This window comes from Lacerta agilis, chromosome 3, assembly GCF_009819535.1.
Source record: "Lacerta agilis isolate rLacAgi1 chromosome 3, rLacAgi1.pri, whole genome shotgun sequence".
Classification (NCBI taxonomy): Eukaryota; Metazoa; Chordata; class Lepidosauria; order Squamata; family Lacertidae; genus Lacerta; species Lacerta agilis.
The window spans coordinates 66,179,653-66,205,630 of NC_046314.1; the positions used below are offsets into that span (position 1 = coordinate 66,179,653).

Here is a 25,978-nt window from a genome sequence, read left to right on the forward strand (position 1 = left end):
ATCAGAGGATCACTTTTAATGTCCCTTTTCAACCTGAAATATGAACCGCAAAACATCCTGATATATATCTGTCACAACTTATTTTTTAAGAAGTAAAGTTTTTAACAAGGCCATTGCCACAAAATGGAGCGAGTAGGATACAATTTTAAGTGGAGAAACACCATTCCTTCTACTTCAACACAGATATAGCCACAAAGAATACCAGTAGTTGCAGACCAACCATCAATTCTTTTATAACCATGTGGACAAATTTAAGCACCAGCTATGATATGAAAAATCAGTCAGAGAAACCTAATCACTTCCCTAGCTAAGTTATAGCAAGGTTCATTCACCCTCTTCTATCCATCTCTTCAACACCCTATGTCACATGTTCATTGTGGAACGTTTATTTGCTGGGTGGAGATTGTAGCACTCAAAATCATTTTGGAACTCTCTGCTTTAGTTAAGACTACACATATCCTATGATGTGCTGGTTATTATCTCAGTAGGCCACAGTGCTCCTGGACTAGAATAATTCATGTTGTGAAACATGCAAGAAAAGTGCCTCCACTATGTGTCCCTGCCCACCAAGTAGATTCCACCCCACCCTCCCATCATAAAATCTTTATGGAACTCAGCTTTAGTAGCAAGAGACTATAAAGGTGGCATGACTGAAATTGAGACTTACCTGCTAATTACCTTATTTCAGCAGGGGAGAAATCTCACTTTCAGGAACAAATATGAAATTGCAAGGCTATGAGGCTGATAGACATGAGATGATGGAGAAATGTGGTTGCTTTTCCTGTGTCAGACCGGTTTCTTGCACAGTCAAACTTTTTTTAAAGTTTTGTTTGCTTTCCACATTCTGCTGAGATCTGCAGTTGTCCTGACATTTTCACCCTCCAACAATAGAAGAGCTGAAGCGCTGGGGAGGGGGTCACAAAGCTGCAATGAAATAAATGGATTGTCCTTCAAGTCACTGTATTTAAGATTAAGGAGCAAGAAATGAGCAGTTGATCAACTTATTTCAGGGGTTTTAGGAATACAGTACCTAACAGCCTAGGATTGAGTTTAGTTAATTGTAAGGAGCAGAGAATTGTTACAGTCATACAGGTGGAATCTAGTCCGTGAAGGCTGCCGGTTGGCCCTTAAACAACTATCCCCTCATACCCCACACCTAAACTGGCTTACTAGAGCACTCCTCAGCAGTCGAGGCTGAAGAAGAAATCGGGGCCGACATGTGTGCTGCCAATGAAACAAAAGCTCTCCAGTTGTTTCTTATCGTAATCTAGAAGCAATGATGGGGAAACTTTTAGCCTTCCAGATGTTGCACGACAATACCCATTAGCCCCAGCCAGCATAGCAAATAAAGTCAGGCATGATGGGAGCTTGGATCCAGCAGCATCTGATAGGCCACAGGTCCCCTCACCCCACCCTCTAGGCTCCTATGCAATCGACAAATTCAGTAGCCTACACGCTGTGCGTTTTCCCTTAACCCTGTCGGTGTCACGGGAGACATGGATGGGGCGGGGGCACTGCGCAGAGTTTTTTAGTTGCTGCTCGAAATCATCATCATCATCATCATCATCATCATTATTATTGCTGCTGCTGCTGCTTGCTACGGAATCAGTACAGACACTTCGATGTTATGGCTGTCGAAAAAGTTTAGCCGACGAGTATTAGGGCTTGTCCTGACCACGTCGGCAGCGACGGGATGTGGGGACGGGGACCAAAAAGGGGGCGCTGACGGCTCTTGTCTGCGGAGAAGTTGCCCACGGCGGCGGCGGCGGCGGCCTCCGGAGGCATCACGTGCGCGCGGCGAAGGGTGGGTCGGTGGGCGGGTTGCCTTCGGAAAGAGCTGTTCCGCGGCTCCTTCCCGTCCCTCTTCCCTCGCCTGGGTTTCGGGACGCCCTCCGTGAAACTCCGCCCCTGGATATGGGCGAGCGAACGAGGAAGAGGCGAAGGGAAAGAGAAAGGCAGGCGAAAGGAAGCGCAGGGGGCTCGGCTTTGTCGTGAGCTCAGGAGCTGCTTCGCCTTCCTATCTGCCGGGGGAGCCCGACCAACTCCGGGAAAGAGGCGGCGGCGGCCGGGGGCTGGTTGGCTGGTTGAGGGCGCAGGAGCCGCAGCAACCACCGCCGCCACCCTCCTCCTCCTCCTCCCTCTCCTTCCCTAGCGCCGAGGCCCACCAGGAGGGACCCAGAGGAGCCCCCCGGAGCTCATTCCCTGCTCGTGGGGGTGGCACACGCAGCCCCGCCATGGCCACCAAGGTGAGCAGAAAGCGAACCCTGCACGCGGCAGCCTCCCTCTCCGCCCGCTCCCCTCACCAGCGCCGCCCGCTTTTTGTTTGTTTTCAAATAACTCGGGTGGGTGGGGGGTGTAGTTTCTGAGGGAACGGCTCGCAAGTGGGGCGCGTTTCTCTGGGGTTGGGAGGAACCGGAGGGCGTTTTGGTGGGACTCTTGGCTTGCCTGCCCGCCCGCGCCGGGGTCCGGTGCTGGCTTGAGGAGCGGGGCATGGCGGAGGGCGGCGCCTGAGGGGCATTTCCTTCCCCCCAATTGAAGTCACTTGGCACAGCTTTATCTATTCCAGGCAGACGGGCAAACGTGCGTTTGGGCCTCCAGCATAACTCTCCGCTGTGGGCTCAGCAAACGGGAGGAATGGCTGGCGAAGAGCAGCCTTCAAACTTCTGAGTGCCTCTGGAAAGAGTTTTCTTTCCACTGGCGATATTTTCGTTAATCCGTGGTAAACAGTGAAATGAATGACTCGCTGTGTTTAAAGGCTCCTCTCCTCTAGGAGACAAACACTCTTGTTCCTCCGTGAGTAACTTTTCCCCAAGTTCAGGGTTTGAAGACAGTAATAGGTTTCAGTGAAGAAAGAAAAAACCTGCTTCCCAACTCCATTTCTAGGTGTCATCACATTTTGTACACAGTGCGAGTTAACTGCTTGTCCCTGTGGTAGTATCTGTTCCATTTTGTAATTCTGAAATGTTGCTTGAAGTAATGCAGACATTACAGCCGGTAGTATCCTAACAGCCAAGTCCTATGCATGTTTACTGGGAAGCAAATCCCCTAGTGTTCAACTGGTCTTTCCTACTAGTGTGTTTCGAGTTACAGCCTACATGTGCTTTCTGGGTTGTAAGAAAACATTTCAAAAATACTTTTCTGGGGCGGGGAAAAGTGCTAAGATATCTCAAGGGAGCAGCAGCTGATTGATGTTACCATAGTCTGTGTGGAAACTAATTTTTAAAAAATCAGTACTGTTTTCATACTGTAAATGTTTAAATTCTACCGCTACTTCATTCTGTTACTGTTTTTAGTTCTAAAGCAATAAAAAATTGGCCACCAGGTGTTTTTAAATACCTCCTCTTTCCTTTCCTTTCCTTGATTACATCATACATTAGTTTTGATCACGTGTATATTTAGAACTAGTATTTAACTAGTATTTCCAACCTACACATGATGAGGGGGAAATGAAATGTGGTGTATAGAGACCATGTTTGCTTCTCAGTTTATGCATATGCTTTAGAATGGCATTTTAATGTTTAGTTTAGACATGCTTTTGGACTCTTCTGTTACCCAGATAAAGCTGTTGACTTTATTTAAAAAGTGGTTTAATTCTTGAAGTTCTTAAATAGTCTTTCAGAAACTAAAACAAAAGACCAACAGGCCTACCACTCTCTAAAACACTGTTAATTATTACTGCTATCTGTGATGTGAAGTGCTCTAACTTTGCAAAAGTGTTACAGAATTCATTATTACTGCAATATCTCTCAGGCAACTCATCCCATTTTATAGATGAGATGCCAAAGCAAATATATCTAGATTTACTGTATCCATGGCATAAGCAGGACTATATCAGATCAATCACAATGGGCCTCAGTCCACTTCTTTATTGCAGACCAGTTCAGGCCATATTGTGCACTCGTGTTACTTTTCTGACAAGTTTTTAAAAGTTGATCCCAACTCCTTTTCCTTTTTCTGCTTGAATTATGAGTACTGAAAAAGGAAAAGTAAATTAGAGGGAACTTGGATATAAGTACTGATTAAATTGATCCTTATGTTCAGAACTGCATCAGGGTCTTTGTAGTTTATCCTTTATTTTTGAGTACTCAGCATTCAAGTAGGAAAGGAAAAAATGAGTAAAGACAAAGTTTTAAAAAACTAGTCACAAGGAACAATTGCTGAGTAATACTCTTACCTCATCCATGGCTATAGATAGCTCTTTCCTTTGAAGTGGTGTTTTTACGTATAATAACCACAGAAAGAGTATTGAAACTCCTTCAGTGTGAGTTCTCAGTTTAAAGTATATGACCAAGGTAGATTGTTTTCTTACACTTTCATTATGGAAATTATTGGTATTCTGTATTATTACTTGAAGCTACCAACATGAGTCTGACCAAACTGCGGGAGGCAGTGGAAGACAGGAGTGCCTGGCGTGCTCTGGTCGGACATGACAAAACAACAACAACAACATTATTTCTAGTCTAGGATGTGCAGTTATGAGGTCTTAAAAATAATTGTGAATAGGGCTGTGGAAATCAAGTGGTTTCCATTTTATATCAAAAATTGGAATAGAAGTTTTTTGTTTAATTTGCTGTTCTGGTTTTATTTTAATTGAGTTCCTTTCCTTGTCTGGACCTAGACACTGGATAATATAATATAATATTAAAAAGTGTAATGACAGCTGAATAATGAACAAATCAATAATGAAAAATAAAAGTAACTGTTTTGATAGTTTTAAGTATCTTTTGGCAGTAGTTGAGTAGAAAGTTGATGAAGTAACATGCTTTCCTTCTTTAAGAAAAAGAAGAGCGGGAGAGAAAGGCCACTAATTGGAAATGCAGTTTTGTTTCACTTGCCACCACTTAGCGGAATTTGCTATAACTTTTTCTTTATTGGCTTGCTTTAAAATGGGGCATATGTAGATTCTTACTGAAGGACTCCAGGCACCTGTGGAGAAGTAGCTGCTGTAAAGATAATAAATAATCTGCAGTCATTCTTGTATGCAGTCCATTGAAGAGCTCATTGGGTGAGTGGTACTTGAGCTGGGCATGAGTTGGGATGAGAGGAAGGAAGGAATTCCTGCTGAAAGTCTCTCAGCCTCAATCTGTGCACAGTCTCTCAGCCTCAATCTGTGAGTCCTTACGCAAAGTGGTGGACATACTCACATGCACACAAAATCTGTGCACTAACATGCCAATCAGCTGAGGGAAGGGGCCAAAGGGTAGAGTAAGTTTGGAAGAGAAGCCAAAGTTTGAGGTGCACTGTGTGTCTGATAGAGCCTGGATACAGTAACATGTCTATTTGACTTGCATAGGCACTTTTTCTCGAGTCTAATGCCTCCTGTGGAAAAAAAATATTACCTTAGTTGTTCATCAGCGGAAGTGTATGCCTAGATTTTGGACACTTTGAGATCTAAAGATATTGCTTAGTTTTGCAGGTTTATAGTGCTGTGCTCTGTTGATGTCCCTTTCCAGTATATGCGTGGAAATATATTTACAAAGCACTTTTAATACCAGAGTGTAATGTGAATTTCCTCTTGCCAGCTGTTGAAAGCCAAAGCTATTGAAGGTTTTCCGCTTAGGCAGTAGCAGAAACGTAGTCCAATTGGTGCTTGCTTACTTCAGTGTTGAAAGGAAGTGAAGGATCATTGTTTCAGTGCCAAACAAATGCAACTTCATTGTGTAAACATAGAAGCTTGCTGCATCCTTTTATTTGGCTAGTTTTCTAAAGTCAAATGAGGATTGCCCTATCGTTTGCTTATGTGAAATTGTACTGTGAATAATAAATAAAAATATATATCTGAGATTCTGGGAAGCATTCAGGAATAATAAAAAGCTTAAAAATGGAAGGCTTGTGCTACATTGTTTCATAGTCTGTTTTGTTTACATTCTTGAATTATTTACTCTCAATATGAGTTGCGGGTACCTGAAGCAATGTTCACATTTTCAAAAATTAACTTTCAAAAATTAAAGAAGTGCTATTTTAAACAACTAATTAGATGATATTTAAACCTGGTTATTTCAGAAATTGAAATTCAGCATTTAAGTCCATGGACGATAAGATTCAGGCAATAAAAAATGGTTAGCTGCAAATATGTGCTTCTCAAAGCTGAAAAGACCAGTTGCTCTGTAAAGCTAAATGACAGACAACTCAATCTACCCATGTAAATCTCATTCACATTCTGTGTGAAATGAGTGTACTATATGTGCAATGATGTAGAATTTTCATGTGTGTGTGTGTGTGTCCAGAGTTAATCTGAAAGAGGTGGGTGCAACTTGATGACCTGGCTCTTGCAATTGGGAAAACTGTTTACTTTAGGTGAGCAAGTGACAAATAGAATAGAATTACAGAGTTGGAAGATACCCGAGGGTCATCTAGCCCAACCTCCTGCAATGCAGGAATCTCAGCCAAAACATCCATAACAGATGGCTATTCAACCTCTTCTGAAAAACCTCCTGTTAATGAGGTAATGTTTCTCTTGCCATAATCAAGAATGGGGTTTTGCCCTTTTTGAGGACAGGTCTGTTAGGATAGTCAGGATCTCATAAGGTTAGAAGACTAATATAGGCCAATAGTCTAGCTGGTTGTTGCAAAACTGGACCATCATTCCATCAACTCTGTCAGTAAATGTAAGAATTTACACTACTGTACTGTGATCTGAGAGTAGGTGTCCCAAAAGAAGCAAAGTCTCTTGCTTCTGTAAACAACTAATTCTAGTGAGGTAACCATGCTAGTTTGTTGTGACACAGTTTGGTAACACCTCAAAACCTTGACATTTATTGCAGGGTTTTCCAAACTGTCGTCTATAGACTAAGTTTCATTTAGTTAGTTTGTTGTCTGTGAAGAACATTTACAATGTTAATTCTATAGAATTCTAACTGTAATACAAAACAATACAACATAAGAAATAAAAGTAATAAAAATGCAATTAAAAATCACAACAGCATCTAGCACAGGTTCCTACAATTGTTGCAAGAGACAGAAGAACCATTAAGTTGTTTGCTGAGACCCCCAGCCACACTCAAGTGGTCCATGGGGAGAAAAGTTTTGGATCCTCCTAATTTATTGTGAATTCACAATAGTTGGTATATTTCCAATGACATGCTGAACAAACACAATACAGCTGGAAGTGTTGTGGCACACTGAAAAGCTTAGCTTACCATGAATCACGATCCCCAATTCAGACATAATGCTTTACCAAGGGGAATCAGCTGTGTATTTACTGTAAATCATTAACTATGGTTTACAATGAAATGTGAATTGTGCCACATTTTGCCAATATCTTGTGTCAGAGAACAACAAGCACACCTCATTTTTTCATAATTGTTGAGAAATGACCATTCTTAACAAGTGCCATTGTTTGCATCCCTATGTAACAAGTTAAGGGGAAAGGACATTTCCATTATTGAAATGAAGTTATTTTTCTTTGGCATAAATTTGAGAAAATTGGAGATCATCTGGATAAAACATAATTATTTTTATGTAGAGCATCCCTTTTAAAGATACCTTCCCATAGTTACAAATGGAGTCTATGAACAGGCATTAATTGATTTCAGATGATACAAAAATAATCTTGGACCATGAACACATGACTTCAGTTACAATCTTCCTTTGTTCTGGCCAGATGGTGCCTTTATACTTTTCAATTATATTAGAACTCATGATGGTGAGCCCTCCCCTTTCCTCCAGCTTGATATGAATGGACTCAGGGGGGAAAAAAGGTTTTGAAACAAAGGAAAATCAAGCCCACTCCTGCCATGCCAAAGTTCAGCTCAGTCAGGTTTCTGATGATGCAGCGAACTGAAGGCCTCCTTCCTTAAAACTTAACCTGCAGCAGTGTCAGGAATTGCGGCAGGGCCTATGCTAGAGTGTTTCCTAGGACACATTTGTGATAGCATCCCATATTGTTCCCATATCAGATAAGAATGAGCAGAACTATTTCACATGGTAGGAAGCATAGGACTTTGGAAAGCTCTCCTCATAAAAGTACACTTTGTGTGCTTGGTGTCAGGTAATGTCATTTTTATGTTCCTTAGGCTTCTAAATTTTTCTTTGCTTTTTCTACTCTAATATTAATTTTATGCTGCTTTTATATATTTTCAGTCTTTAGCTTATTTTATAGTGGCTCAATATTTTATTGTAAGCAGCCCTCATGTACTTGAAGGGGAGATATCAAACTTCATGATGGATAGATAAATAGAAAGCTGTGTTACAGTGAGTGAAGCCACTGGTCAATTTAACACACTTTTGTCTTACTACGCCAGCTGGCAGTGGCTTTACAGTGTTTCAGAAGTCTTTTCCAGCCATGCCTGGAGATGGCTGGGATTGAACTCTGGGCTTCTTACTTACAAAACATATGCTCTACCACTGAGCTATGTTACCCTTTCCTCCTTGCTTGGGACTCTTAAATGATAATGGCTTGGTTTGCCCATGCAATAAGCCAAACTACGGCTTACAGGGACTCTGTGAACATTCTGTCTCTTGGAGGCAAGTTTGCATCTACTTTCCACCCTCCTGGTCCTTTTTGTTCTGTGCAACAACTAAGGCAAAGTTTGGCTTAGTTTGTCACTTGAACCCAGGATCATGGTTAAGGGCTCTCCTTTTTAACCATGATCTGTAACCCTAGGACAATCCTTGACTACAGATCATAGTTAAGGAGGAGAGAGCTTAACCATGATTCAGATGACATGCTAAGCCAAAGACTGGGGAACAGCAAAGTGACTGATTTTTCTCCCTGGGAACAGTCTATTCACATTACGCCTTGGTTTGGCTTAGTGTTGTGTGTTAGTGTGGCCAGTGTGTAGTGCTTAATGGAAGCTTTATTGACAGCCCCATTGTTGCTTCTACTTCATGTGGATGTACTGTGTATCCTAGACAGTCATTCTTTTTTCTTGCAGTCTCATCCTGTTGCAAGGATGAGCAAGAAAACAATTGTGAAAGTGCTGTCCTTTTATGCTGCATCATGCTGCTGACTGATAGAAATAGTATATTTTGCCATTTGGGGTGTTGTTCATTCCTGAAAATGGTTATATTCTCTGCAATTTTAATGGCATTACTTGCTGTGCTGGTAACCCAACATTTCCATAAATGTGGTGGTGTGCTGGATTCCACCCCCACCCTTATTTCTTTTTGGTTAGGGCAAGGAATCTTTGCATGTAGGGAATAAAACTCTTTGCTTTGGCCTTAATTAACAGAACAGATTTCTTCCTTCCATTTTTAAAGGCTTGGTAAAGCTCAGCAGTTTTTTTTAAAAATATATTCTTCCAAGATAATTTAGAACTTCAGAAAACAATGTAGGAGCAAAACGTCTTGGAACTGTGTTCATTTTATTGACTCATTAGAGCAGGAGTCTTCAGTCTACGGTCCACGGGCTGGATGCAGCCCGATCAGGTCATGAATCCGGCCCGCATGGCCATTTGAAAACCCGCTGAGAGTCCGGTTTTCCTTAGTGCAGTACAGGGCAGCAAGCATCCCCGACATGGCTTTTCAGCAGCGCGGGACTGATTGGTCAGTCCTTGCACTGTGCTGAGGTAGACTCTGACACGGCCTTTCATTCGTTGAAGTTACAGGTGGGTAGCCGTGTTGGTCTGCCATAGTCAAAACAAAATCGAAAATTCTCTCTAGTAGCACCTTAGAGACCAACTGAGTTTGTTCCTGGTATGAGCTTTCGTGTGCATGCACACTTCTTCAGATACGAAGAAGTGTGCATGCACACGAAAGCTCATACCAGGAACAAACTCACTTGGTCTCTAAGGTGCTACTAGAGAGAATTTTCGATTTTGTTTTCATTCGTTGAGCCGCTGCTGACATGCAGTGGCTCAACCAATGAAAAGCCGTGTCTGAGTTTACCTGAGCACAGTGTGGGGACTGATTGGCCAATGAAAAGCCGCTGCAAGCAGACAAACTCCTGTCCCTCTGACCTCCACACCACCCACCACGCATCGCAAAGCCGAGCTGCAGGTGCTGCCTCTTCCAGAGCCATATTGCAGCTGCAGGTCCCTGCAAATAAACAAATCCAACAGGGGAATTGGAGAGGCAGCCTTCAATTCTCCTCCTCCTCGCTCTGCTCCTTTGCTTCTCTGCTCCTCCGGCTGCCCTCAGGGGAACCCGCGGTAAGTGACCCAAATTTTCCACGATGCCCAAAATGCAAAAAGGTGTATTGAATAGTGAGAAGATCAATGTGAGCTGGTTTGCAATCTAGGCATGCAGTTTGTGTTGGAGTGTCCTCCAGTATGCGCAACCCTGGAAAAGTGTGCTCAGTTCTCCAGTGCGCTCACTAATCTTCTAGCTTAACACAGCAAGAAGCATGAATCATCATAGTCTAATCTACTATTTCTTTACACACTATGTACAGACAAAGGCATAATGGTGACAGTTCTCCAGCTCCGAGAGAACAAACAGAATGAAGTGGAAGCAAAAGTACATTACAAATTACATACAGCGGAAGAGAGATAAGGCTGTCTTCCGTTCCCACAGTCCTCTCAGACAGGCATGTGAATTATACCAATCACAAAATGAAGCATCGGAGGTGTGAAATTGCTAACAGTTTGGTCTCACACATTCTTTGGCCACATGCTGAGCTCCGAATTTGTCATGACACCTCATATTTAGAACATCAGTTTGTGTAAATTTACCAAAACATTTACCTGTGTGACACAGAATCAATTTGATGCACCACCAGAAAATCCAGTGTCATGCTAAAAGAAACATGAACTGAGTTCCAACATACTGGTAGGAAGACAGTCATGTGCAGGCTACATTTCTGCAGGTACCGTATACCAAAATTGATGCCAGTGAGTTTAGTACCTGACGTATTGAAATACTTAAAAGTTTTATGTTGATTAGAATCGTTCTTCATTTTCAATATTGCATTTCCCCCCTGTTTTTTGTGCACTACAAATACAATATGTGCAGTGTGCATAGGAATTCATTCATTTTTTCCCAAAATATAGTTTGCCACCCCCCCCCATGGTCTGAGGGACAGGGAACCTGCCCCCGGCTGAAAAAGGTTGAGTACCCCTGCATTAGAGAGTCATACAGAGAGTGTTGCACACATCTGGGGCAGGGGGGGAGAGAGTGCCTGGTTATTTAAAAAATGCATGTGAATAGGAGAAGCATTGGTGCTCCCTGTAGCTGGGGGGTGGGAGCACTTTAACAGAGCGCCAACCCCGCTGCCGGCTTGCACGAGCCAGCAGCGGGCTGGGGGGATCCATTAACTGCTTTACGAAGGGGAATTGCAACTGCTTGTGCAAGCCGTTGGCAGGGCGGGGGCTCCATAAAACTGGTTGGCTGAGGCAGGGGCAGCTGTGCACTCCTCAGCCAAGCAGTTTTTAAAAGTGTATGAAGGAACAAGCTGTATCAGCGTCTCACCAATGCAGCTTGTTTCTCCCTCTGTGCTGGTAGGAGGGCAGAGTGGGATGGTGACTTCACTCAGCAGTATATTGTTGGTGAAACCACTGCCACTCCTGAGTCCCTCTGCCTCTAATGCCAGCTGGAGGGAGTCAAGAGCAGTGGTTGTTTCACTTGTGATATACTGCTGTGTCAAGCCACCATTGCGGTCTGCCCCTCATACTGGTCCTGGGTGATGTATCTATACATCGCCCAGGCCTATATAGTGCAAAAGGCAGCTTGTGTGGACCCCCCCCCCCCCGTTTTCTGTGGGAAGCTGTGTGCCTACATTTGGGAGTGGGAGGAAACAGATGCATGGCAGAATCCTAATAAATTCAAAAGTTGGTTGTTTCTATTGGGTAGTCAGCAAGAATAAAAACCTCACTCCAAATAAGCACTGTATTGAACTAATTAATCTCTTTAAACCAGGGATGAAACTTGGGCACAGAAAAGCTAAATATATTATTATTATTATTATTATTATTATTATTATTATTATTATTACTGCTACTACTACTATTACTATTACCAACATTACAAATTTCCAGCTGCTTTCTACTCAGTCTTCACCAATACTTTATCAAGTCCTGACAAAGCCTTAACTACGGTATGTCTTGAAGGTGCAAGATCCCTCAGTTAGCAGAACCATATGCTGCAAAGTTTTGCTAACATGTACCATCTCAGATTAGGGACACGGGTGGCGCTGTGGGTTAAACCACAGAGCCTAGGGCTTGCTGATCAGAAGGTTGGTGGTTCAAATCCCTGCAACGGGGTGAGCTCCCGTTGCTCGGTCCCTGCTCCTGCCCACCTAGCAGTTTGAAAGCATGTCAAAGTGCAAGTAGATAAATAGGTACTGCTCTGGCGGAAAGGTAAATGGCGTTTCTGTGCGCTGCTCTGGTTTGCCAGAAGTGGTTTTGTCATGCCGGCCACATGACCCGGAAGCTGTACGCCGGCTCCCTCGGCCAGTAACGCGAGATGAGCACCGCAACCCCAGAGTCGGACACAACTGGACCTAATGGTCAGGGGTCCCTTTACCTTTTACCATCTCAGATTACAAGTAAGGAACAGCATGTTTGAATACTCTCTCATAAAAGCCTTCTGCATATAGAACACCTGCAAGTTAGAGACACAATTGGTTTTCTTAATTCAGTTGTAGAGCGATGGAGACAAGTTTTTCCTACTGTCTGGGGATAGGCAATTTTTGAAAATATCACAATTTTTATGGTCTGTTTTTAGTATACCTAAAATTCTTTGCATATTAGGGACCACCCCACAGTTTCTTCAAAAAATTGCTTTGCTCAGGTAACTACCATAGACTTATCAAAATTTTCAAAAGTAGAGGGTCCATGACTTGGCTTTTGAAAATTAAGGGGTCCTCAGTAATTACCTAATTGGGAATCACTGTTCTACCATGTTTTCCAGGTGGTTTACAAAGAATACATATAAGACAATTGAATTACAATATTTGAGATATACAATCCATTTGTAAAACAGTGGTTAAAATAGCATTAAAATATATTTTCAACAGGCATGTATTTTGCATAGTCAGTGAGATTTTAGAAACCATGTGGAAAAATATTCTGAGAATGTTTTTGTGTCTGGAAAAGACTTGGAACATGTTGCAATTACATTTTGCTGAAGAGTTTATTTCCCCTCAACAGTGCTAGTAATTGTTTCCCAGAGTGGCATCCCTATTTGTTTCTGAAGCACCCAGGCAGGTTTCCTGACAGTAATCCAACCAGTTTTATGTGCTAAGAATGAATTCCTTACTACAATACGTTTGTATATTCATAATTGTTTAAATAACATCTGTGCCTTGCACAAGGCTCACATAATCATTCAGGCAATAAATGTGGACAATATATATGGTCTACATAAAATTAGGCAAAATTTATCATCTTTCCCATGCTACATTATAACAGATGTAGTTAATTTGGACTCGTTACTTTTCATAGAATCGTAGAATTGTAGAGTTGGAAGTGAGCATGAGGGTCATCTAGTCCAACCCTCTGCAATGCAGAAATGTTTTGCCCACCATGGAGCTTGAACCCACAAGTCCGAGATTAAGAGTCTCATGCTCTATCAAGAAATTAGTTTTTGGTTTTTTAGTGAACAAACACTTTCTGAACAAAAGTTCATTCTAACAATATTTCATTTTTGAAATGTGCAAAACTAGGGCAAGTTCTGAAAGTACATATTTAATGAACTTAGTAGAGAAGGAAATCGGGGAGCTCAAGGCAAATGAAAAGCAAGAGTGAATTACTGGTTTACACTATTAATCCTAGCAAAAAGTTCAAAACAAGGGAAGTGGAGTAAGGACAGCTTTCTACTATCACCTGCTCTATTGAATTATTTCATAGCATGATACCTACCGGCAGAATGACAGTCTTGTTAATACTTTATACAACATGACAGCATTATCACCAGGTGTTTCTGCAGTCAAAATTTGACTAGTTAGCAACACTGTCTACCACTGTGTTCCACAACCCATTGGCTTTCAAGGTTTCAAACAATTTATGAGAAGAACACTGCTGCAACTTAACTTTTTATCAGTGTGGTGTAGTGGTTAAGAGTGGTAGACTTGTAATCTGGTGAACTGGGTTCGGGTCTCCGCTCCTCCACATGCAGCTGCTGGGTGACCTTGGGCTAGTCACACTTCTTTGAAGTCTCTCAGCCCCACTCACCTCGCAGAGTGTTTGTTGTGGGGGAGAAAGGGAAAGGAGAATGTTAGCCGCTTTGAGACTCCTTCGGGTAGTGATAAAGCGGGATATCAAATCCACACTCTTCTTCTTTATCATGCATAAGGCACTTCACTAATATGAAGATAAACTGCCCTGTTTTTTCCTGACAGTAGAACACCCTCATTGTTTTTAGTCTTCACTTAATAAAGCAGCAGTCAGGAATCTCTGACTTCTGGGCCTGGTTAGTTTCTTGGTAAGTGGGACTTCCTGTCACCACTAATCAACTGATTGGTGCTGCAGCTAGCCTTCAAAGCTGCTCAGTGAGCCCCTTTTAAGTTGTCATATAACATAAAAATGATTCAGCTGATTGATAAATAGGTGCCCACCAATCAAAGTTGGCCTGCAGGGTTGGGGGAAAACCTTCCAGTTGGATCAAGTTCCCCATCCCTGACTAAAGCATGGAAATGAGCATGAATAACACAGCCATCTATTAAATAGTGTATGCCACAACTGAACGCATTGTTGGGGCTCATTTCTAAGAAACAAAGCCTTATCAGGACCAGATGTGGAGTCCAGCAGATGGAGGATGGGTATAAGATGGCAGAATAAGATCTAATTTTCAGCTGCTGATCCACAGCAACTTCTTAGGCTGCTGCCAGTCCCTAATGAGCATTGTTGCATTTGACAAAACCAGAAACTGATGGTATATCTTATGATAGTTCCATGGGGAGAGAAGAGACCTTGTTGACTCCTGTTCACTACTCATGGTACATAAATGAGCAGAGAGCTGTAAATTTTGTTGATTCCTGATCTCAGCAATATTTTTTTCTGAACAATGCAAATAAATATTCATACAAACACTAAAAGTGGAAATTGACATGCTATCTTCTCATACCGACACATTGCTAGTTTAAATAAGGATAGGACAGGGGATCAAATAGTTAATCCATTGCTGTATAGAAGGTGACAGCTTCTCCTTATGGTGCTTGAACCACCGTACATGGCATTAAATTCCAAATATCAGAGATGTAATTCAATAACAACAAAAATTGCATACTGTATTTGAAATATTATGAGGTTTTCAGGACTAAATTATATCTTCAGGCACCAAGTGAAAACTTTCCTTTTTAACCAGGCCTTTGTAATTACCAAAACTTCACCCCATAAAGGTTTACAACTGGGCAGCTAGCTACACATCATGTGGATAAGGGGCCTTATTTCTGCCCCACATTGCTCATCCTTGGGGATTGAGAACAATTTATGGGAGCTGTCATGCATCCATTAAGTACAAATTATTAGAGGTCTTTTTTTGGGGGATGAGATCAATCCTCAGTCTTAAGTGAGGGCATTTTGATTTATAAGAGTGCTGTGGGCTACTAATTAGGTTGAATGTGGTATTCAAACTTCTGTTCTGCTCCTTGTGAAGGTGCTTTAAAAGGCTGGGTGGACAATGTAGATTTGAGGTTGTTGGTTGGTGGTGGAGAGATCCCTAAATTTCCTCAGAAAATTAAGGAATAGTCAGGTTTGGTACTTGAGACCTGATTGTGTCTACAATTTAGATTTTTACTGATAGCAAGTTTTACATAAATTTTTGGAGTTCCAAGTTTTTCAAAGTGCTAACCGTAACAAGTGATGTGTCACCGATTCCTCTCTGCTGTTACGTCATTTCTTTTGAACTCTCGGTTCCTACAAATGTTTGCTATGAACCTTTAACTAAACACAGAAGTGGTATCACTGATACAGTTTTTGCACATCTACAGGCTCGGGTTATGTATGACTTTGCTGCTGAACCTGGAAACAATGAGCTGACAGTTAACGAAGGAGAAATCATCACAGTTACCAATCCGGTAAGATGCAGTCAGTGGAAATCAAAGTACCATACATAAAACTACTTCCTGGAATTTTGGTGTAGAAACATCAAGTATTTACCATATTATTGAACCTGAAACCTACAGATACACAACTTGCACATTTCCCTTCAGTCTTAGTAGATTTGCCATTACCTTCCAAGTTAATAGATACATTACTTATTTACTTAAAAGGAAGCCATAAAAAGAGTTGGTCACTGTTATGTATTTTTCTAAGGGGGTGGGGACTGGAATTCTATAGACTTATTAGTTACAAATAGTTCTTTGAACTGTGCCTCAAAGTTGCAAATATATATTGGGCAAACATACATATGATATAATGATATTGGAGCTATAACTTAAATGTAGCCTTACTTGGAAGGAAGTCCCATTGAATTTGGGACTTGCTTCTGCTTAAGCATGCTTAGGATTGTGTTTTGTTTGCATTCTTAGTGACAAAATTCATAATCTAATTTTTTAAAAACTATGGAAAAATTAATAGTTCAATAGGTATATCTGCTTCCATCAAATCTGCCTGCTAAAATTGCTGGCAAGTTGAATAGATCCAACTTGAACTGATCAAACCTAAACTCTGGCTTGCGGGGTTTACTCCAAAATGAACATGTGTAGGACTGCAGCTGTATGCAGCTGCGACAGGTTTTCATAGAGCCAATATGATGGTGTACGTTGGACTCAAATTCTGATTTTTATCTGGCTATGAAATAGACTGCTTAGCTTTCACTGTCTCTCAACCTGACCTATGGTGGCTGAGATAATAAGACTGCAATGCTAGCCCCTGACTGGCAATGGTGATATTTGATGGTGTGCTGCATCAACAGTCCCACCATTCATGCCAGCCAGGACAGAAGATGGGGGTGCAGGAAACAATGCCCTTTTGCTGTGTGGGCTCCTAGGCTGTCATGCTGAAGAAGCCTGGATCAGCAGCAGAGCCCCTTAGTATCCAGCAAATCCTGTGCCATCACAGCTCCACTGCTGAAATGCTGAGGTTTTTTTGGGGTGGGGGTGGGGATGAAGAGGTCATACCTGCAACTTTTGGAGACGCCAGTGGCAGTAGCTTCTGAGTGGAGGGATACTTGTGCTGCATTAAAAACTTTCCAGCACATTGTATCAGGGGTTTAGATTGCTCTATTAATTGGGAGACCCCATTATGCTTTGGAGGAAGCTTGGAACAAAAGCGTGATACTAAGAAAACATATAAATATTCTAAAAAGACATTTGGAATGCATTTCTTTAAAATAACTAAACTTACAATTTATTGTCTTCATAATTTTAACTACTTAACACATTTGTTTTTATTTGTTGTAGGATGTAGGTGGAGGCTGGCTGGAAGGCAAAAACAGCAAAGGGGAACGAGGACTCGTTCCCACAGATTATGTTGAAGTAAGTTACAAAATGATATTCATCAGTGAGATAAAATGAAATTACTACATATTCTATAGATAACCATTTTTTAAAAACTGGAAACATGCACTCTTGTAAGTCAGTAAGTGAGATACAGTATCACACCATTGTTTCTGTGTTTGTACATTTAAGAGGCCTATAGTACACTAAAAACCAAATCGCAGTCTGCTTGGGGCTGCAATCCTAACTCCACTTACCTGGGAGCAAGTTCCATTGAATTAGGGTTGTTTTCACTTACAAGGAGCAGCTTGTTCTTACTTAAATGGAAGATGGAATGAAACAGGGCTTGTTTCTGTCTTGTATGTTCAATGCATGCACATAGAATGATACAGTAAGGCAGTGGTTCCCAAACGTTTTTCACAGGGACCATTTGAAAATTGCTGAGCATCTTGGTGAATCATTCAATGGTTTTCTGCCTCTTGTAGCAGTCACAATGTGCTGTGCTAGATGCTGTATTATTTTTAATTGTATTTTTATTGCTCCTTTAAATTATTACATATTGGTTTTTATTGTATTACAGTTTGAATTCCGTATTATAGAATACAATATAAGAAATAAAAGAAGCAATTAAAATACAATTAAAATCAATATGAGTGTTTAGGGTGATGGATGTGCTGTCTCCTGTCTTCAGCTATAAACACACTATGCCACCTGAATGAATCTCACAGAGAACTTAAATCCATTGATATCACTGAGTGTGTTCAGAGTATGACTTAGCTGGATATCATACTCTATCTAAACCTGAGCTTATTATTTAATATAAAGTTGACATTTTATTTTAGAAATGTATTTTCAGCAGCATTCTGTTTTTCAGATTCTACCTGAAGGTACCAAAGATGGAATTTCAGTAGCCGACCAAGCCTTTTTGGATGGTCTCTCTACTGCACAGACTAATTTGCAAGCAGCAAAAACCAATAGCCAGGTAGGTCTTGTTTCTTTAAAAAGCCCTTTATTTAGAGCATGTTTTTCTTGAGCACTAGAAGCATGACAGACTGTATTGAACCAGAGAAGCTTGTTGAAGTCCCTTGTTGTGAGTTAACCTGCATGGAAAAGACAACCTCAGGTGTTCTTTAATCCTTTGAAAATTAACTCCTCATTTATTGACATAGTTGTAAGGGAAATGAATAGAAAAGTTCTGCTAACATTACATTGGATCTCTTCTGGGTCAGACCAAAGCTCTGTCTAATCCAGAATCACTTTTCTATGACCAACTAGATTTCTTTTAGGAAGCCATAAACAGCCAAAGCTTCTCCTTTTTTATTTGCACTCCAGGTACTGGCATTCTCTGGGCATAGAGATTCTAGTTAGTTATCATGGTAGTTGATAAACCTGTTCTCCATTAATGTGTTTCATCTCTCTTTGTGGTGGGCAATTCTTTATTGTTCACGTATTTTGCCACAGCTTTTGTTCCTTTTTTGTTCTTGTTTTTCCTTCTTTAAAATAAGACTTCCTTCTTCTCCAAGAAGGATAGCTCAGTCAGTAAAGAATGAGACTCTTAATCTCAGGGTTGTGGGTTTGAGCCCCATGTTGGATGAAAGATTCTGGCATTGCAGGGGGTTGGACTAGATGATCTTCATGGTACTTTCCAACACTACAATTCTATGAATCTGTACAGTTTCCTTTACTCTGCTCGTTAACCATGCTGGTATCCTCTTGGACTTGTCTTTACCTTTCCTAATATGTGCGGTATACCTTTTATCAGAACTAGTCTTAACAACTGTCTATAACCACTGAGTCACATAACTGTTCACATAAATATGTGTTGAATTTGATAGCTCTTTGACAGCTGTTAGCAGTTGAACCTCTTGCACCAGATCTTAAGCACCCCTGTATGAAGATTGATCCCAGGTTCTCTCTTATCCCCGCTTGGATCCTGTGTGTCTTTATCACATAAACCAGCCAGCATCCTTAACTGTCCATGTTGGCAGGAAAGAGGAAACAAAATACAGTTTCTTGACCTGTTAGTTCCTGTGTGAGTTATTTCTGAAATCCATTTCCTTATTGGCCTTTCTGTTGATAAGTTTTCTGTCTCCTCCACTTGTTCTTTCTATTGTAATGTATCAGCCGATTGCTGAGTTTGCTCTCTTCCTGTTTCTTCCCTGCCTCCAGGCACCTAACCTCTTTTAATTCAGCCTGCCTATCTTGGCCAAGTACCAGTAGCTCCATTTGTTGCTAGATCCATTGTCCTTAGAAAAGACTGCCTGAAACTCTGAATATTCCATGTTACCCATTTGGTTCTCCTAAACACCCAAGTCCCCTTCTCCCATTAGAGCCTATACATCTCTTGTATCTGTGAGGCTGAAATGGAGCTCCACTGGTTAGCCATGCCACCAACCACCACAGCAGGCCCATTCTAAATTTTTAAATATCTGGAAAGAGCAATATGTATAAATTGCTGCTGACAAAAAGGCCCCTCTTCCTAGATGTCATTGCTGAATATGGGGACATCAAGGGAGCAGGCATCGGTTAAGGTGGGCCTAGCTCATTTGGTTTACATGCACATGTTAGGGGAACCTTTTTCAGTTCAAGGGCTGAATTTACTTCTGGGCAACCTTCGAAGGACTAAATGCCGATGTGGGCAGGACAAACGGCCAAAGTAGGTGGCGGTATGAATGTACATTTACTAGTTTCTATACACATTCACACACCTCTCTCTAGCCTCCATCCAGACAAGCTTGGGGCACTATCAGAGCTCAGGGACACATTCTAGCCACACAAAAAGCAGAGCCAGTGAGGGGTGTGGCCTTGAGAGAGTTCCAAGTGCCAGATGGAGAAGTCTGGTGCGCCACACCTAGATGTACCGGGTACTATGACCATGTAAGCTCAAATGCATAAAGGTGCTTTGAAATGTTTCAGTGTCTCATATCAGCCGAGTTAAAGTTTTGGTTGGTTATTTCAAATACATATGCAATTCCTTGCCTCTCCAGCTCTTCGACAGAAGTCTCTCAGTTCTCACCTGTTTCAGTTTTCTTCTTCGCTAATGGCTTCTTCTCTTGCTTTTTCTTCCACCCCCCCTCCTTGTTCTTTGTTAGATTTTGAAGGAACTGCTCAAATCTGTGGCATAATATGTTTGAGCTGTTTTTGCATCCCAAAGCCCCTAATATGTCTGCCTGCATACTTTGGTTCCTCTGGAGCCTTCATTCTTGCTCATCCCAACTGTGAGTTCTTAAGTCTCTACTGTGCTGCTTTTTGAGTCTCCCAACTTCTGCTTCCCTCAGCTTTTGCTGTGCTTGTCCATCTTGCTCCTTATTAGGGCCTGAGCGGCTCAGTTAGTGGGAACCAGAGGCCATGAGGCTCAAAAAGCTCAACCTATAGCAGTAGATGCCTTTGCAGCTCTGATACTAGAGCAGTTCAGCCAGTTATTATGAAAGGCCTCATGACAACCGTGACAACCCCTGTAACTGTATTGTAATAGAGACTTGGATCAGGATAGGGATATCTTTCAACATGCCTAAACCTTTGTAGTAGTCCATAGGTCAGAGGCAGGTAGTGGTGGTCAAAGGTCTTGTAACACGAAAACAAGCTTTTGAGTTGGTGGCAGGGTAGTTCATTCATTAATAACTGAAAAATTAAAATGTACTAAAATTCTAAAAGAAGCTTTTTAATTTCAGTGCAAGGATTTTTAAGAAACTATGAACACTGCTGTTGTTCAGGAAAGCAAACTTGTTTGCACAGCTTTGCAATGTAAATTGATAAGCCTGTTTGCTTAGCTATTTGAAACGGTGAAGACTGAAAACCAGTGCTTTTTTTCTTAAAAAAAATGTTTAGGGGTATTCTCATTTTCCTACTCATATTGAAATACTGCCACTCAATGAGGTCAAACTTAGATTCACAAAATGTTTAGGGGCATGCGTACCCCCAGAAAAAGCACTGCTGGAAACAATAGTTAGTAATACAAAGCAATCAATCACTTGATAGCCTTTATAAAATTAAAATTTTAAACAAGTTGACCTAGCAGAATGGCAGGCGAAATGTAAATAACAGCCAGTGTAGTCTTATAGGTAGAGGACTGAATTTGGACTTTGGACCCCGCCACAAGGTTGCTTCGCTACTCCCTGCTAGAAAGGAAGTTAGGTTGACTGGGAGACAAATAGCAAAATACATTGTACACCAAAGAATTTTAGATGTGGTGAAGAGGAGGTACTTTTATTAGACACAAAGGCAAGGAGTACTTTTGGACACTGCCAGAGATCTGAAGAGCTTTTTAATGTGTGCCTGGTGAAGTTATTGGCTCTTTCTCTAAAATGTAGATTCTCATACCCTATCACAAACTACCCTCAGTTTCAAAAAGGATATGGCATGTATGATTGCTATTCAAAGCACATAAATTAGCCCCCGTAGGCACATTAAAGTTATTGAACCTAGCTTAAAATTAAAATTACATAGCTTTTTGGATTCCAAACATTGTATTTTTGTTCTTGTTGTAATATAATTTTGAAGCAAGAAAACAAGCAAATATTTCCTTGGACTACTGCAGCTGCTCACAAAAAATCCTGATACACAAAAAAAGCAACCAACTCATCTAGTTTTCCTTTTGAGACTAAAATTGTACTGCATTCTCAGAATGCAGAAACCCAGGCTGACAATGGAATCTAAGCAGTGAACCAGAATGAGTTAGTCTATGAACCCTCTTCCTTGAGAGAAGTGGGAGCTGGCCAAAGCGAAGAAACTCCACAAGTAAGCAATCTCAGGAGATCCAGAAGTATCAAACGGTCTAGAGCAGAGGTCGGCAACCTAAGGCCCATGAGCTTCCTGGAACTGGCCCATGGTCGTTCTGTGGATCTGCGTTGGGATTCCGTGCTTTTTCGCGGCGCCATTTTTTTTCTTGCCACGGGGACCGACTTCCAGGTCAGAAGAGCGCCGGAAATAGCGCTGTTTCCGGCACACTTCCGGGATGGAGGAGCGCATGTGCACACGCTATTTCCGGCACTCTTCCGACCCAGAAGAGCGCCGGAAATAGCTTGAGGGTGTGCACAGGTGTCCACACTCCAGCCCACCGAGAGGTCTGCCAGGGAGTGGACTGGACCAGCCTCAAAAAACGTTGCCGACCCCTGGTCTAGAGAATCAAAGGTTGCTGACAAGGTGCAGCTTCATATGAAGTCTGTAAGCCAGTCAGTATAGAGCAGCCATTATGCTCTTAAATCTCTGTGCATTGTTTACCTTCTCTCACGTGAACCTATTCCATTGACTTTGCAACTTTATCTTTTAAAGGAAGAGGTATACCACTGCACAATTTACTGCCAGCAGTACTTTTGCTATACTTAATAAGTTGAATCCTGCATGCAGTTTTCACAGACAGCTTCTTCCGTTCATGAAACGAACTGTGATCAAATGCAATAGTTTCTCCTTTAACTATACCTTCCGCTTCCTGCAGCAGGAATGTCACAGGATCTAATTCAGTGTGTCCTGTACCAGTTCAAAAATGCTTATTTCTAAATACTCCTTTCAGTCTCCCAAGCAAAATATTCAACTGATCACAAGGCAGATCTTATTTAATCATCAGACTGATAATGTACAAGATTTTTCTCCAAAATGTCTTAAATTGGAGCATCTCTGTTACATGTGAAAAGTCAGATTTCATTTGCAACACATCTAAAATACTTCATTTCCACTGCTAATTGATGTGGTGTTAAATGCAATTAGTAAACAAATGGTAGTAATTTTCTTTGATTATACCTGTAGAAGTAGGAGCTATGGCCCTTTTCTGAAGGTGTTTTGCTTATGTTGTGTTCAGAATTGGCATGTCTTAACATTTTTCCCATTTAGACTTTAAGTTATTTTCTTTTCTTCCATATAACTATTTGAATTTCAAAAGAAATTATTCCTGGGGTTTTTTTTCATCTCTGATTTGTAGAAAATAAAACTTTCTAATACTAAAACCACTGCAGAAGTAAGAAAATAGAAGCCTTGTCCAAATGTGGGGAACAAAACATAACATAAATATTGGCACAAGAAATGCAAGCAGTCAATAAGGGATGCTACATAATAATTAATATGCTAAACAAGAATGCTAAAAATCTAAATACCAACAACAAAAAATTGTTAAATACATTTGGAGCAGGAGACCAGCTAGAGAGGTGGTTGGACCTATGGATAATAAGGAAGTCAAAGGTGTGCTAGAAGAGGAAAAGGAGGAATGGGTTAATTTAATCAATCTTCAGAGCAGCATACCTGTATATAGAGCACAGAAAGGGAGACAGAGGAACTGAGGCAAATAGGCAAGAGACAAAGTCCTAGGCTTTGTTGACAAAATCAAAACTTACAAATCACTGTGTCCGTGTGGCATCCATCTGAGATGCCTTAAAGAACTCATATGGGAAATAGCTGATCTTCTAGCAAAAAAAAATGTAACTTGTTCCCAAGATCAACCTACATATCTGTTGACTACAAAGCAGTCAATGTGTTACCATTTTGTATAAAAGGGAGGATTCTGGAAATTACAGATTAGTTAGCTTAATGTCTGTTCTGGGAAAATTGATAAAACTGCTACAAAGAACAAGACTTGCTGAAGCATAAGCAGCATGGCTTCTGCAAGGGTAGGTCCTGTGTCACTGTATTGGAGTTCTTTGAAAGTATCTATAGGCATATAGATAAAGCTGATTTCTCTACTTGCACTTTCAAAAAGCTTTTGACCTCACCAAAGAGTGCTGAATAAGGTTAGCAGTCATGGAGTAAGACGAGAGGTCCTCCTATAGATCAGTGATTGGTTTAGGAGACAGAAGCAAAGAGTAATAAATGGACAGTTCTCGCTGTTAAGGGATGTAGAAAGTGGAGTCCCTGAAAGACCAGTGTTAACATTCTATAGCCATCTAAATGTGTCTGGGAGGCTTGGGTGTTACTGGTTTGTTTTGCCCCACCTAATTGATCATGAGATGTGGCGCGCACACACCATTTGAATGGCAGTGTCGTCAACTTGCGGGGGGGGGGGCAGCCCCCTCAAATATTTAAGGGGGACAAGGGACCTTGGTCCCTAGGAGTTGGCTCCTATGCTACTTGGTAATAAGCATGATTAAATATTACATTTGCCCTAGGTCTAAGTAATTGGCTTTAGTATTGGTTGTTGGCTTTATATATTATGTTTAAATTGTTTTTAGCTCTCATATGCTAGCTTTGTGCTAGCAGATGCCAGTGCATGAACTCATGCTTCCCTCAATCCACTCTGGAGGATCAGGAAATCCCCAGAACAGCTCATGAGGGGAAATTGTTTTGTCTTGCAAGCAGAAATGCTTGTACTGATGGGACATTCTGGAGAGATGTTGAATTCCTCCCAGAATGTAAATTATTCCCTTCCTTTGGAGGATGCTACTTTAGAGGAGATTTGCTTTGGACATGAAGGAGAACAACAAGAACAACAACAATTTTATTATTTGTGCCCTGTCCATCTGACTGGGATACACTACTATCATTTCTAAATTAAACATGGTTGAACAATATACAGTGGCTATATAATTGTAGTTATGTCAATTCCAAAGTCTTATAAAATACTTTTGTTTCAGGAAAACCAGTAAAAATTAATGAAGCAAGACGTAGTCTAGGCAAGTTACTCAGCAAATTACTTAGCATTGTGAGCTAATCCTAGGACTTGCGCTCAGTAATTCCTGTATCATTTATATTTTTCCAGTAACACTTAAGAAAATACTCTAGTATGTTTTGATTGTTATAAATGTGTGTGAACAAAGGCTCCCTTGATATGTTAACCACACACGTTGGTTTCACACTTTCAGATTCTCTTAATGCTTCTGATGTGATGAATGCCATAAAAACACAACAATATATAAATGCTTCCATTTGAGGAATAAGAATACTGAATGAATTCATTGATGCCAATACAGTGGCAACAAATGCTTTTAAGACGGGGTGTTCATGAATGGCATTGTGATACTTGGTATGAAGGCCCTGTAGATGAAGTTCATTTGTAAGCAGATCAGGAAGCATTTGTTGTATGATTATTTCATGATGTGGAAGACATTGCTTGGCTTTTGGAAGTTACGTCTCATGGTTGCATGGTTTTACTTAAGTTTTTTTGAAAGTTTGCTTTTGTGCTTGATGTAACATCTAGGATCTGAACACAATAGTGTAGTTTGAATAGGTTATGAGAGAAAAATCCTGCAATCTTTAGAGAAATTTTTATTTAGATGCATGCTGCTTCTGATTATTGTGTGGCAGTTGTGTGGCATGCCTGCATTTCAGCAGTTCACCTTGCCTGCAAGAATCTTTCTATGCTGCAGAGCTGAAAACTACATCAGGCTTTCATACTTACTTCTGCCTTTCCCCCTTTACTGAGTGCTTCTTATTTTTAAGGTGGATTCTCAGGCATCTGCCACTCATACTTCTATTTTGGAATTTTTTACTCAATCTCCACCTTCAACTCCTTCTACAAGAAAGGTAATTCTTTAAAAGTTACTAAAAGGGTATACCCTTAAAAAGTATACTAAAAGGGTATACTAAAAAGTATACTAAAAGTATACCCGTACAACTTGATCTCTTTCTCACTTTTTTTTAAAATCTCACCTGCAAGTCTAAATTTTAATAACACTACTGGAAGATGTTACACACTACCTGCATAAACTAGAATTTACAGAAATGTCTAAATTTAGTCACTGGTGAGCTTCTGGTATTCTTGTGAAGATACACAGAACTAATGACAGGCTTTCTTCTCAA

The 25,978-nt window shown here is 41.0% G+C and overlaps 1 protein-coding gene across 3 annotated transcripts in view; it reads left to right on the forward strand.

The window, feature by feature from the left end:
- The first annotated feature begins 1,820 nt into the window (after positions 1–1,820).
- SNX9 (sorting nexin 9) overlaps positions 1,821–25,978 on the forward strand; it is a 44,861-nt gene continuing 20,703 nt past the window's right edge. Inside the window, exons 1-5 of one of the 3 annotated variants that reach the window (XM_033144075.1) lie at positions 1,821–2,246; positions 15,809–15,895; positions 17,222–17,296; positions 18,132–18,239; positions 25,619–25,702. In XM_033144075.1, the coding sequence (XP_032999966.1) occupies positions 2,235–2,246; positions 15,809–15,895; positions 17,222–17,296; positions 18,132–18,239; positions 25,619–25,702 (366 nt within the window). In that variant the 5' untranslated portion in view covers positions 1,821–2,234. The remainder of the gene's footprint in view (positions 2,247–15,808; positions 15,896–17,221; positions 17,297–18,131; positions 18,240–25,618; positions 25,703–25,978) is intronic. The other 2 variants (XM_033144072.1, XM_033144074.1) reach the window with 2 other exon arrangements.